Raw genomic sequence first — 11,985 nt, forward strand, 5'->3', positions numbered from 1 at the left:
GGCACAGGGAGCACAGGTACCCCCACATGCCCACCCGGCCGCTGCCTCGGATGCTTGCGGTTCTCTGAACGCAGGCCTGGGGCTGGGGCCAGGATGAGGCTGGGGGATTACCCCCAAAGCGCGTGTCAGCAGCTTCTGCTCCATTGTCCAGCCAGGCGCAGACACCAGGCCCTCGCCTCAGTCAGAACACTGCCCTTCACACCAGCTCAGGTGGCCCCTCTATGGACATGTCCCCCATCCCACATGAAGGGGTTGGGGCCTACTCCCGAGGGCATGGGGGACCCAGACTAGACGACAGGATCCCGGAATTCTGGGGGCCTTCCCCTTCTTTCTGAAATGCCCCCTGCCCACTCTCAGCCACCAGGGAAAGCAGGAATGTGCTGAGCTCTGGGAAATGCCTTCCAGGCCTGGCAACCACCAAGGCTTGGGGTGTGGCTGGAACCTAGGCAGAGCCCTCCTCCTGGGAGGGGTGGAAGGGACAGTGTGGTCAGAACTGCGGATGGGCCCAAAGAGACCCTCACCCCATTGCAATCTCTATCATTCATTGATTCACTCAAATATTTATTTGTTCATTTGTTCATTCAACAAACATTCACAAGCCCTTTTTCTGTGGCAGGTCCTTTGCTGGGCACTGGGGATATCAACAGATCTAAATGTACTCTAGGGGGCAGATTCAGGAAAGGATTCCTACAGGAGGTGACATCTGAAGTCAAACTGGAAGGTTGAGGAAGAGGAAGCCAAGGAAAAGAGCAGGGAAGTGGGTTTCAGGCAGAGGGGCGAATGTGGGCAAAGGACCAGAGGTGAGAAAGGGAGCAGTCCTTTATTCAACGTCAGCAACCATTCAGTGAGCACCTGGTCTTGTGCCCAGCCCCATGCTGGATGTGCTGGGACACGGTTTGACTGAGACAGCTCAGGCTTGCTTTCACAGAGGTCATGGTTCTGCAGAGAACAAACCTGAAACGGTGAGGATTGTGATTGGGGGTGTCACAGACAGAGAGGTCAGGTACCTGATGAGGGGAGCCCAGGAAAGTTTTCTGCCACAGCCTAGGAAGAGAGGTCAGGGAGGGCTTCCTGGAGGATATAGTATTTGAGCTGCCCTCTGAAGGATATTTAGAAGTTAATACGAAGCCTTGGGTGGTGAATAAATGAGAGTGTGTTTCAGGTAGAGGGAACAGCCTGTACAAAGGCCTTTGAGAAAATGGTTAATGTGAGAGTGTGAGAGGAGGTCCAGGGGTCCACATGGCTGTGAGGAAGGACTAGAACTTTGTCCTGTGGGCCCTGGATAGTAGCTATGGGAGGGACAAAGTCAGAGCTGAGCTTTTAGGTACCTGAGGGTGCAAAGGGTCTGAGCTACAGGCCAGGCTAGATTTGGGAAGAAAATCCACCTCTCTGCTCAGAGTCAAACAGAAAAAAGGGAGGCTGGTACAGGCTGTCCTCTCCCTGTCTCAATAGCAGAGATCTTTGCTTGCTCCCAGTCTAAGGGGACATTCAGTCTTTTGCCATTAAATATGACACTAACTGTTCGTTTTTTGTAGATGCCCTGGATCACGTTAAGGAAACCCCCTTTCCTAGTTTGCTGTGGGTGTTTATCATGCATGGTATATCTCTCTCTGTGTCTCTGTCTCTGCGTCCATCTAAATCTTGTTTCTTCCTTTTCTCTCTGTCCTTATTCCTTGTCTCATTCTCTTTCTAGGTTTCTTACTTTTTTTTATTCTTTTTTGGGGGGGAGGGCGGTGGCTGGCCAGTATGGGGATTCAAACCCTTGACCTTGGTGTTATCAACACCACACTCTAACCAACTGAGCTAACCCACCAGCCTCCTTCTAGGTTTCTTGTCAGTCTCATTCTCTGTCTTTCTGTTTCTTTCTTTGTCTCTCTCTCTCTCTCTGTCTGTCTTGCTTTCCCTCACCCAAAGGGGTGTGGCCATGGGAAGTTGAGTTTAGGGGGTGGTTCCAGTGTCCTGGTTCCAGCCAAGGCCACCTCAGTAAACACAGGACATCCTGCAGGCCTTGGGAAGGAGGTGGAAGCTTCTCCTCAGGGACCACCCTCTCTGGACCCAGTCTGAGCCAAGCAGGAGCCTTGTCTGCCCATCCCAGCACTGGGCCTCACCCAGTCCAGCTGAGGGAAACTGAGGTCTCCCTCACCACCCCGTTCAGGCCTGCTCCTGCTCCACAGCCTTCTCTACTGAGCTCCAGTTCCAGAAGCCAAGCAGCTCTGCTGCCTTCCCCTGGGTGTCCCCCCAGCCCCTTGCACATATTGTGTCCCTTCCCAGCCTCAGCATCCAGACTCCAGAGGACTGGGGTATATTTTAAGGGCCCGGGGATGAGGAAAGATGTGGTCAGACTTACCTTTTACATAGGGCCAGGCACATAAATAGGTAGTCATAAATCTTTGCTGAATGAGGGAAGGAAAGAAGGGAGGGAGGGGGGAGGGAGGGAAAGGAGGCCAAGGACAGCTCTCCCAGGTTTCAGGGAGAGAAGTGTGTGTGTTTGGTGGGGGTTCCTGTGAATGTGGAGGGGAGCTGGCCAGGGAGGTGTCGTGGCTGGAATACACAGAAGATCTATGAAGAACAGCGGTAGTGCCAGGGTTGGCGGCTCAGCTAGGAATGGTGTGGGCCCTGGAATCTGCTGGCCAAGGGTGGGGTGGCACACCAGAGCCAGGAAGCCTGTGCAACCATCTGGGGTCAGACATGGGGAGAGAGGAGCAAGTCCTCAAGCAAGAGCCATTCGTAAACCTGAGGGCACCAGAGAGATGGGAACACGGCCAATCTAGCCCATATGGTGCTTTTGTGCAAAAGACATGCCCCTTCCTCAAGGCTCTTGACCTCCATCTACAAGGAAATTGCATGGTACCTGGGACATTTGTGGCAATCCCTTAAATATGGAGCTTATGTGCAGTGCAACTGTACATAGAGGCTCTGGGGAGAGGGGGACATCACTGGCCAAGCAGGCACCAGGGAAAGGGGAGTGTTATTGACAGATGGGTAGGCTGTCTGCAAAAGCAGTTATCACAGATTACCCTCCAGTTTAGCACTCAGACATCAGAAACAGACAGTACTGGGCCAGCCCGTGGCTCACTCGGGAGAGTGCGGTGCTGATAACACCAAGGCCACGGGTTTGGATCCTGTATAGGGATGGCCGGTTAGCTCGCTGGCTGAGCGCGGTGCTGACAACACCCAGCCAAGGGTTGAGATCCCCTTATGGGTCATCTTTTAAAAAAATAAAAAATAAAAAATAAAACAGACAGTACTGTCAACAGACGGTACTGGTGATCCCACACTGAGGGTCTCCTTGATCACTGGCAAGATCTGTAGGGAACTTAAGGTGGGAGTATCAACAGAGCCCTAGACTGGGCACCAGAGGGCATTGCTGAGCTCAGCCTAGGCTCCCAAGGACTGAGTCTGGGGCAAAACCGAAACTGAGGCCTATTGCCCAGGGGTTGGAGTCACCAGGGGTTGGAGTCAGGCATCTGAAAGACCCTCGCCTAGGCACCAGCTCCCTACAGGCCATTTCCACTCCCTTCCCTGGCCCGCCTCATCTACTTCCAAAAATGGGCACAACTTCCTCTGTCCCTCCAGGAAGCTGCATTCTGCCCGCCCCTTCCCGCCCATGGGGCCAACCTGAAGCTCCCCTTCTCCCCCAGCTCCACCCCAACCTCAGCCTCCCTGAACGTTCCGGTCAGAGGGGAGGCACTGGGGCCCAACGATTTTGGTGTCCCCTTGTCAGCGTTCCCCTCATTCAAGGCCCAGTTGACCCTCAGATCCAGCCCTCTGCTGCTCTCTCTCCTCCCTCCCCCCTCTCTCTGCAGCTTTCTTGTTGACTCTCCCTCCCTTCCCCGGCACCCTGGGCTCTACCCTGCCCCCACGGCTGCCAGGAAGGACGCAGCCTGGGTCCCGTGCCAGGCCTCTGAGTGTGCGGCTCCTCCCAGCCAGGCCAGGAATGTGGCTGGACAGCGGAGGCGGCCGCAGGCACCCGGCGCTCTGGCCAGCCCTATCACACGGCCAGTCAGGCAGGTGGCCCTAGCTCGCCTGGGCCTGAGTTTCTTCTAGAAGGAAAACACAACCGCTTGTCCCTGAAGGGCCTCCCTTCAGCCCTGCCACTATGCCTGGTAGCTTTTTTTCAGAGACAGCCTCCAAGCTGCCCTATCTTTTACCCAAAGAGCGATTTGAGACTGGTAAGTGTTTTATTTTAAAAACTGGCTTGACCCTTTTTTTCACCATTTTCCTGGAGAGCTGACTCTCAGTACTCTTTGGAGAGGCTCTATCCAGCCTCCAGCTTTGTTTTTATTTCTGGGACATTCTGAAAGCTCCCTCCCCCTCTCCCCTGAAGATATACAGGTAGACTCCAGGCAAGGACTAGATTTCATTTTTAATAAGTGGCCCTGGTACTGCCCCCCCCCCCCCCCATACACACAGAAGCACAACAGAGAAACCTGGGGAATTTGTCTCCAGAGCCAGTTACCAGACCTACATGGTCTTTTCAGGTCAATAAAGCAGTGAAGTTCATAATTTGAAACCCACCTCCTCAAGTTATATCTCTGGAGCTTCAGTTTTCTCAACTGTAAAATGGGTATTACAATAATACCCGTCTGGTGGGGTTGTTATGGGATTAAATGAGTTAACATATGAATAGTGCTTGGAACTGTGCCTGGTTCACAGTCCATGCTCAATAAATGTTAAATGTTATTATCTCACCCTCGCATTTGCCCAGAGACAAAGAAGCACACAGACTTGAGATTTCCCAGGATTGGTTTTAATTTGAAAAAACTGGTTGGGGTCTCTTCCCATATCAGGGAAGAAATACCCAGGCTATGGCTCCAGCGGATTCAGTCCAGCAGGGGGCCTGGCTCAATCATGTTCCAGTCACCAGACCCTGTCATTCCATCGCTAGGGTCCAATCCCAGACTCCCCCACCAGCCTCAAGACAACAGGATGGATGTGAAGTTGCCCAGGACTGGATTCTATCTCTCCAAAGTGGCCCAAGCCACTCTCTGTACTAGGGAAGCCAGCTGTGTCTTTCCAAGGAGAGTTGTCCAGTCACCAGGCTCAGTTCAGACACTAGACAACCATCTCCACCCTAGAGGTCAGCGCCCAGGCCCGGGCGACCGCTCCAATGCCTGCGTGCCCACCAGAACATCCATGAGGTAGTCCAGCTCAGCTTCGTCCAGCTCTGGAGCTTCCTCCTTGCCTGGCCCATCCTCAGGGCCAGGTTTGAGGCCCTCAGAGGCTGGAGCCCAAAGTTCACTGTCATACATGGAGGTGTCAATGTCCTCAAACAGGCCCTCAAGCCCATCGTCCAATAGACAGCCAGTGGCAGGGCCCAGCAGGTCCAAGGCACCCAGGCTGGGTGGGGCTCCCCCAATGGGGCGGCCTGGTGGCCCCTCGTCCGCCAGGGGTTGGGGAGCCTGGCTCAGGCCCTCGATGTGGCTGAGGTCCTCCAAGAGGCTGGCCATGGAGGCTGAGAGGGCGGCGTCTGAGCTAGCCAGCAGGTTGTCAGACACACTGGGGGCTGCGGGTGGGTTGGGCACAGGTGGCAGGGCAGCCGTGGGTGCCATGGATGCCTGGATGCGCCGCAGTGTGTTCACCACCAGCACCAGGTGCCGCAGGTCGGGCTCACTCTGCCGCAGGCTGTGGTGAAGCTTGAGCACCGAGAGGTCAAAGAGGGAGTTGGAGGCCACGGCTGGGGGTGCCTGTGCCACTGCTGGGAGGCTGGGATCTAGCCACCAGGCATCAACTGTCAGGGTTTCCTTCTCCTCCTCCTCCTCCTCCCGCTTGCGCTTCAGACCCTTGCTCAGCATCCTCTGCAGAGAGGGAGGAATCATTCAATTACAGGAAGCAAATGTTAAGTTCAAACCCTGGCTCTAACAACTGCTGCAGGTGTGATCGTGGGCAAGTCCCTTAACCTCTCTGAGCCTAGGTTTTCTTAGGGAACTTTTAAGATATGGATGATAATAATATCTATTGGGGGGCCGGCCCGTGGCTCACTTGGGAGAGAGTGGTGCTGACAACACCAAGTCAAGGGTTAAGATCCCCTTACCGGTCATCTTTAAAAAATAAATAAATAAATAATATAATAATATCTATTAGGATTTAGATACTATTAAGGATTTTTAGGATTTTAAGGATTTAAAAGTTTTGAGGATTAAATGATAATAAACAAAAAGCACCTACAATGCCTGGTACACAGTAATTACTCTTACTAATAACCACTTAGTAACATCACTTATTCAATGAACCATGTGGAATGGCCAATATTCAACCTTTTTTTTTTAACCTACAAAAGCAGCTGTTTCATATAGTTTAATATTTATTATCTACTATGTATCAAACAATAAATAAATAGAGGAAATGTACAGATACTGATTGGAAAGTACAACAGGTCCTGGAGATGGTCAGGGAAAACTGTAAGGAGATGACATTTGAACTGAGCACTCAAGCATGAGAAGTCAGCCATGGAAGAATCAGGGGAAAAGCATTCCGGGGAAGAGGGAACAACAAAGGGCAAAGAAAGGCTCGGAAGCTGTTTGAACTTGAACTGAAAAAATACCAGTGTGGTTGGTGTACAGATAGTGACAGGGTGGGAGACCAGGTGGGGTAGGAGAGCAGGCAGAAGCTAGCTCACAGAAGGCCGCATAGGCAGACGTTATTGTGTGTGGTGGGGAGTCACTGAAGAGGTTTCAGCAGAGAGGGGAGTGGTGGTGTGAGTTGATTAGCTTTCCAGAAGATCCCTGCTGGCTGCTTTGATTGGAGGGGGCGGGGGGGGGCGCGGTACGTGGGCCTGAGACCCATTCGGAGGCTACTGTACTCGCTGGGATGGGCAATGACGATGGTCTGGAGCAAAAGCTGGTAGTGAATATGGAAGGACATTGGTCGATTTAGGATTTATTTGGGAGACAGAGTGGACAGGGCTTGCCAGGGAACCCTGATGGGCACGGGGGTCAATCACTGATAGAAGTTTGAGGACCCACTCTCTTCCCGGGGAGGGGAGGGCCTGGAGTTTGAGACCCTTGGCCCAACCTTTGTGGGCCAGGAAGACTGCAGGGTCTAGTCCCCGGGACCGTGCCTAGCAAGACCTTAAGAGTGACCCACTGGGTCTTCGCCCCCTTTCCGACAGATCCAGCAGTCCGGAACCGCAGGAATTCAGCCCCCACCCGACTCCGCCCCCAAATCCCGGCGCCCTCTAGCGGCACTCGGGCCGGCTTTCCCCCCGGGGATTCCGGCCCCTTCTGACCCCGGGACCCTTTACACGACCCCACGTCCCGGTGGAGGCTCCTGCCTGCCGCCCTGGGCCGTGCAGGCTGGGACCCCCGGGCGGCTGTTCTGTGCTCCCGGCCTCCGCTCGTTTCCGGAAGGCAGTGGAGGCGGCTCCTCCCGAAGCGGCGGCGGCGGAGGCGGGTGAGTCACGCAGCCGGAGCCAGGGAGCCGGCGCCTCCGCCCCCTTCTAGGGCTGCGGCGTGATTCACCCGGCCGGGCCAGGGCTGGTGGCACGTAGAGGCCCGCGCGTCTTGATTCCGGGTAGCCCCAGCGCAAACCTGCCGGACCCGGGGATCAAACCCGCAAAAGAACCCGGCCACCGGTACCCCTTCGGTTCCCAGACCCCTTCATTTACATACCCAGCTCACCAGTTGCCAATCAGAGCGAAGAGTGAACTACCCACAGCCAATCAGGAAGCGTCAGCGGCGGCAGCATCGCTCGCTTGCTCTCTCTCAGGAACCGGCGCCTAGGTCGGGAAACGCAGTTGTGACTTCGGCGCACGACTCCGGGCTCTGGACTACCCTTAGCTCCGCCCACTCCCGTGGCGGCTCCGCCCTCCGCCCCAGGGATTGGCTCTAAATGGTGATGGGCGGAAACTGCAGGGGGCAGGTTCGGAAAGGAGGGGAGGTTGGCTTTAGGGCGCATGCCTGGGCGGCTGTTTGAGAGAAGAAAGGAGAGAGCGGTGGTTCTTTGCCCTGTGGGACGGTGGAGGGTAGGGGCTTTGCCTGTCAAAGTACACGCCCCTCACACACACAGCCATGCACCTGCCAAACTCCGCAATTGAGCTTCTTAAGCACCTAGACCCAACAAGGGTCTACACTCTAGGCTAGATAGGCCTGGGTTCAAATTCTGGCTCACCATTCACTCCATGCGTGACCTTGGAAAAATGCTTTAATTCTCTGAGCCACAGATAGACTGTTAAATGGGATCTTCTTGCCTACCGCTTGAAAGTTAGGAAAGTTAAAAAAAAGATCGTATCTGTAAGAGCACTATACCAGACTCAGCAAATGCTGGACAGACAGTTGGACTCAATTGTGGTTAAAGGCAAGTGTGAGGTGGGGGTGGGACGGCCCCGGAGTCACATCCTGGGCTCCATTCCTTAAATAGCTGTGTGATCTGGGGCAAGTGTTTCAAACCCTTAGGATCTCAGTTTCCTCATCTGTTTTTTTTTTTTTTTTTTGGCGGCTGGCCAGTATGGGGATCTGAACCCATGACTTTGGTGTTATAAAGCTGTGCTCCAGCCAACCGAGTTAACCGGCCAGTCTCCTCATCTTTAAGATGTGGAAAATAGCAGCGTCTGTCTCAGAGAATTGTTTTGAAGATTAAATAGAACAATTCGTGCAAAATGCTCAGAATGATGTACAACGTGTCCTTTTGTTAGTAGTAACAGCTGTTGTAATAAGATGAGCACTTATGGGTTCGAATCCCTGTATAGGGATGGCGGGTTAGCCCACTTGGGAGAGCATGGTACTGACAACACCAAGTCAAGGGTTAACATCCACCTTACCGGTCATCTTTACAAAAAAAAAAAAAAAGATGAGCACTTAGTTCAAAGTGGGGAGACACACTGGATGGGGCTAGAAACAGGAGTTTAACACATGTTTGATAAACTGGCAGTGGGACTTACCTTCTTCAAGTAGCTCATTTGCTAACTCCAGAACTGTGGAAAAGAACTGTTAGTTGTGAATAAAGCTCTTGGCCAAAGCAAGCTCTCAAAAATGCTGACTACAGTAGTTGATTCAGGCAGTGATAATCAATGGATGCTCTAAACTTTGGGTGAAAGGTTAGTAGGAAAAGGATCTTGACAGGCTCCAAAGCATCACCCAAAGGTTACTTGCTAACTGCAAAGGGGGAAATATCCTTTTATGATATGGCGCTCACCACCTTAACCATGTGATGAAACTGCGTCACCAATAGTGGGACATCCTGACACTGGGTGCCACCTGCTTTAAGAAGTACACAATATTCCCTGTGGAGTCTTTCTGTTAAATTGCACAAACTGATCTCATCAAACCTCTAGACCTAATTTTTAGCTTATAGGAGGAGGTAGGAACAAATTAAACACTAACAATCTGACAAATCGAAAATGTGGGACATTTTACAGCACAAGTGGACTGTTCTACCAGAAATTCAATGTCAGGAAAACACAAAAAGGGATTGGTGGAACGTTAAAGAATAAAAGATACTCTGTAATTTCTTTATTACAACCAAATTAATATGTGAACCTTTATTGGATCCTAATTTGGAGGCAAAGAAAACAACTATAAAAGATATTCTTGGATCAATTGGAGAAATTTGAGTATGGAGTGGATATTAGGCGATGTTATGGAATTCTTAATTCTCTTAGATGTGAAATAATATTGTGGTTTGTAGGTAAATGTCCTTATTCTTAGGAGATGCCTGCTGAGCTATTAAGGGTAGAATGTCAAGATGTCTGCAAGTTACTTCCCAATAGTTCAGCAAAAGAAAAAGTAAACATATATACATATACATATGTAGATAAAGGCAATTTAGCAAAAATGTTAACTATTAATTAAATCTAGGTGGGACGGTATTCAAGTGCTCAGAATACTTTTCTCCCATCTTTTCTATATACTTGAATTTTTTCATAAAAGAGGGTAAAATGCTAGGTAGAACCCAGGCCCCTGCTAGGCAAATTCACATAATTCCCTGAAAACCCAGTTTTATAGATTGGCAAAAAAGAGACTTAGAGTCTCCAACAGGCTTGTTCTAGGTCATACAGTGAAGCAGACCTCATAGGAGTCATTTGGTCAACATGTATTTATTGAGCACCTACTATGTGGTGGGCACTGTTGTAGACAGTGTGGGGACAGCACTGCATAAAACTCAGTCTCTCACGGATCAGGGGAGTGAAGAGAGAAAATATGAAAAATGCATTCAGTGATTCACGAACATTCATGTATTGAGCCCCTTCTGTGTGCCAGACACTATTCTAGGCACTGAAGATATGGCAATGAAATTATAGATAAAAATCCCTGATGGGAGGAGGTGGATAATAAAAGAAATTACACAGTACCTTAGGAGCTGATAAGTGCAAAGGAAAAGAATAAAGCAGAGTGGGAGGAGAATAATGAAAGGTTATGTGTCTTTAGATGAGGGAGGGAGGGTTCTCTGAAGAGGTGACATTTGAGCAGAGACCTGATAAAATGAGAGAGGTGGCAAAACTCTGGAGGAAGAGTGTTCCAGGCAGAGGAAAGAGCCAGTGCAAAGGCCCTGAGGTGCTGTTTGCCAGGCGGCAAGGCCAGTGTAGCTGGACTGGGAGCTGCAGGGCAGGAGCTCAGAGAAGTTATCAGGCCTTTTAGACCTCTGTGTGGACCTTTGTTTTTTACTCAGAGTGGGATGAGAACAGCCTGGAAGATGAATACATGAGAAAAATAATTTCTGCTTCTGTTCAGTGACTTAAAGAAAACAAAATAGGACTGCATAACAGAGGTCTGTGGTCTGCCTACGGACCACCTGCAAAAAAAAAAAAAAAAAAAAGTAAAAGTAGAGGCCTGGGGAGAGGTGCCTGTAGCCAGGGTGGTCGGAGAGAAACTTCCCCAGGAGGTGACACTGGAGTTGGGACCAGAAAGTGGAGAAGGAGCCAGGAATTCAAAGGCAGGGGGGAAGGGAGAAGGAAAGAGGACATCAGGCCTTGGGAAACGAAACCAGAAATGAAGCCACCAAGCCCGGCAGGCCTCTGCCAGCTGCGGAGGGAAGGAGGCGGGTGAGGGGGAGCGTCCCGCCCCCAGCCCGCCGCCCCGCCCGGCCTCTGGGGAGGGAGGAGGCGCCAGGCAGGCTCCGGGCGGCGGCCTCCCCGGTATCCCGCCTGGCTGGACAGCCCAGGGCGGCGGGTGGGCGGCGGAGAGGGACCCTCCCCCGGCACGCCCATAGAGGTGGCAGGCCCATCCCCCACCGCAGGACCGCGGGGGAGGGCAGGTTGGGGAAAGTGTACTCTGCCCTCAGGGACTCGGTTCCTGCTGCAGGGCCAGCCTTTCCACTTCTTTGGCCAGTTCTTTAACAGGTGCGATATTAGGGAAGGAGGTGGGCCTCTCTGAGCTTCAGTTTGTTCATCTGGAGTGGGAAGGCTGCTCCTCATACCGGCCTCACTGCGGCACTAACAAGCTACACAATTCCCCTTCGCCTGGTGATCATTTAGGGCAGCAAAGAGCTCGAAGAAAGAGGTGAGTCAGGTCACAACCCTCCTGTGCTCAACACCCTCCCATGGCTTCCACCTTGCTCAAGGTAAAGCTGAAGCCCCTCCCTGTAGGACTCCCACAAACCCTACATGATTTGCCCCTTCCCTCTTTCACCTGGTCTCCTGGTGCTCTCCACCCTTGCTCACCCTGCTCCAGCCACGCTGGCCTCCTCCCTATCCCGCAAACACTCCATTCATACTCTGACCTCAGGGCCTCTTTTCACTGGCTGTTTCCTCTGTCTGGATTGTTCCCCTAGAGATCCATAGGGCTCACCCCTCACCTCCTTCAGGTCTTTACCCAAATGTCACCTTGCCGGTGAGGCCTTCCCTGGCCATCCCATCTAAATAGCAACACCTCCATCACTTCCCTACTTTCGTTTTCTCCACCACGTTTATCACTACCTGACAGAATATATGTTTTAACTTATTTTTCACGTTTATTGCAATCCTACACCACTATTATACTTCATGAGAGCAGGAATGTGACTACTAGATGAGTGCCAAGCACAGCAGGCATTCAATAAATTTGGACCATT

The 11,985-nt window shown here is 51.8% G+C and overlaps 1 protein-coding gene across 2 annotated transcripts; it reads right to left on the reverse strand.

The window, feature by feature from the left end:
• Nucleotides 1-4,728: 4,728 nt before the first annotated feature.
• On the reverse strand, nucleotides 4,729-7,745 carry SERTAD1 (SERTA domain containing 1). 2 transcript variants are annotated; one of them, XM_063112078.1, is made up of 2 exons: nucleotides 7,620-7,745; nucleotides 4,729-5,798 (listed from the first exon to the last, which is right to left on the reverse strand). In XM_063112078.1, exon 2 carries the CDS (start codon nucleotides 5,793-5,795, stop codon nucleotides 5,082-5,084), a length of 714 nt encoding a protein of 237 aa, XP_062968148.1. In that variant the 5' UTR covers nucleotides 5,796-5,798; nucleotides 7,620-7,745; the 3' UTR covers nucleotides 4,729-5,081. The 2 variants fall into 2 exon arrangements, with proteins under 2 accessions (XP_062968148.1, XP_062968147.1); XM_063112077.1 differs by having other exon boundaries at nucleotides 7,611-7,745.
• Between the last annotated feature and the right edge of the window lie 4,240 nt (nucleotides 7,746-11,985).

The sequence above is a fragment of the Cynocephalus volans genome, chromosome 10 (assembly GCF_027409185.1).
Source record: "Cynocephalus volans isolate mCynVol1 chromosome 10, mCynVol1.pri, whole genome shotgun sequence".
Taxonomy (NCBI): domain Eukaryota; kingdom Metazoa; phylum Chordata; class Mammalia; order Dermoptera; family Cynocephalidae; genus Cynocephalus; species Cynocephalus volans.

Coding starts and splice junctions, on each gene's coding strand:
- SERTAD1 (XM_063112078.1), bottom strand. CDS start 5,795: ATGCTGAGCAAGGGTCTGAAGCGCAAGCGGGAGGAGGAGGAGGAGGAG.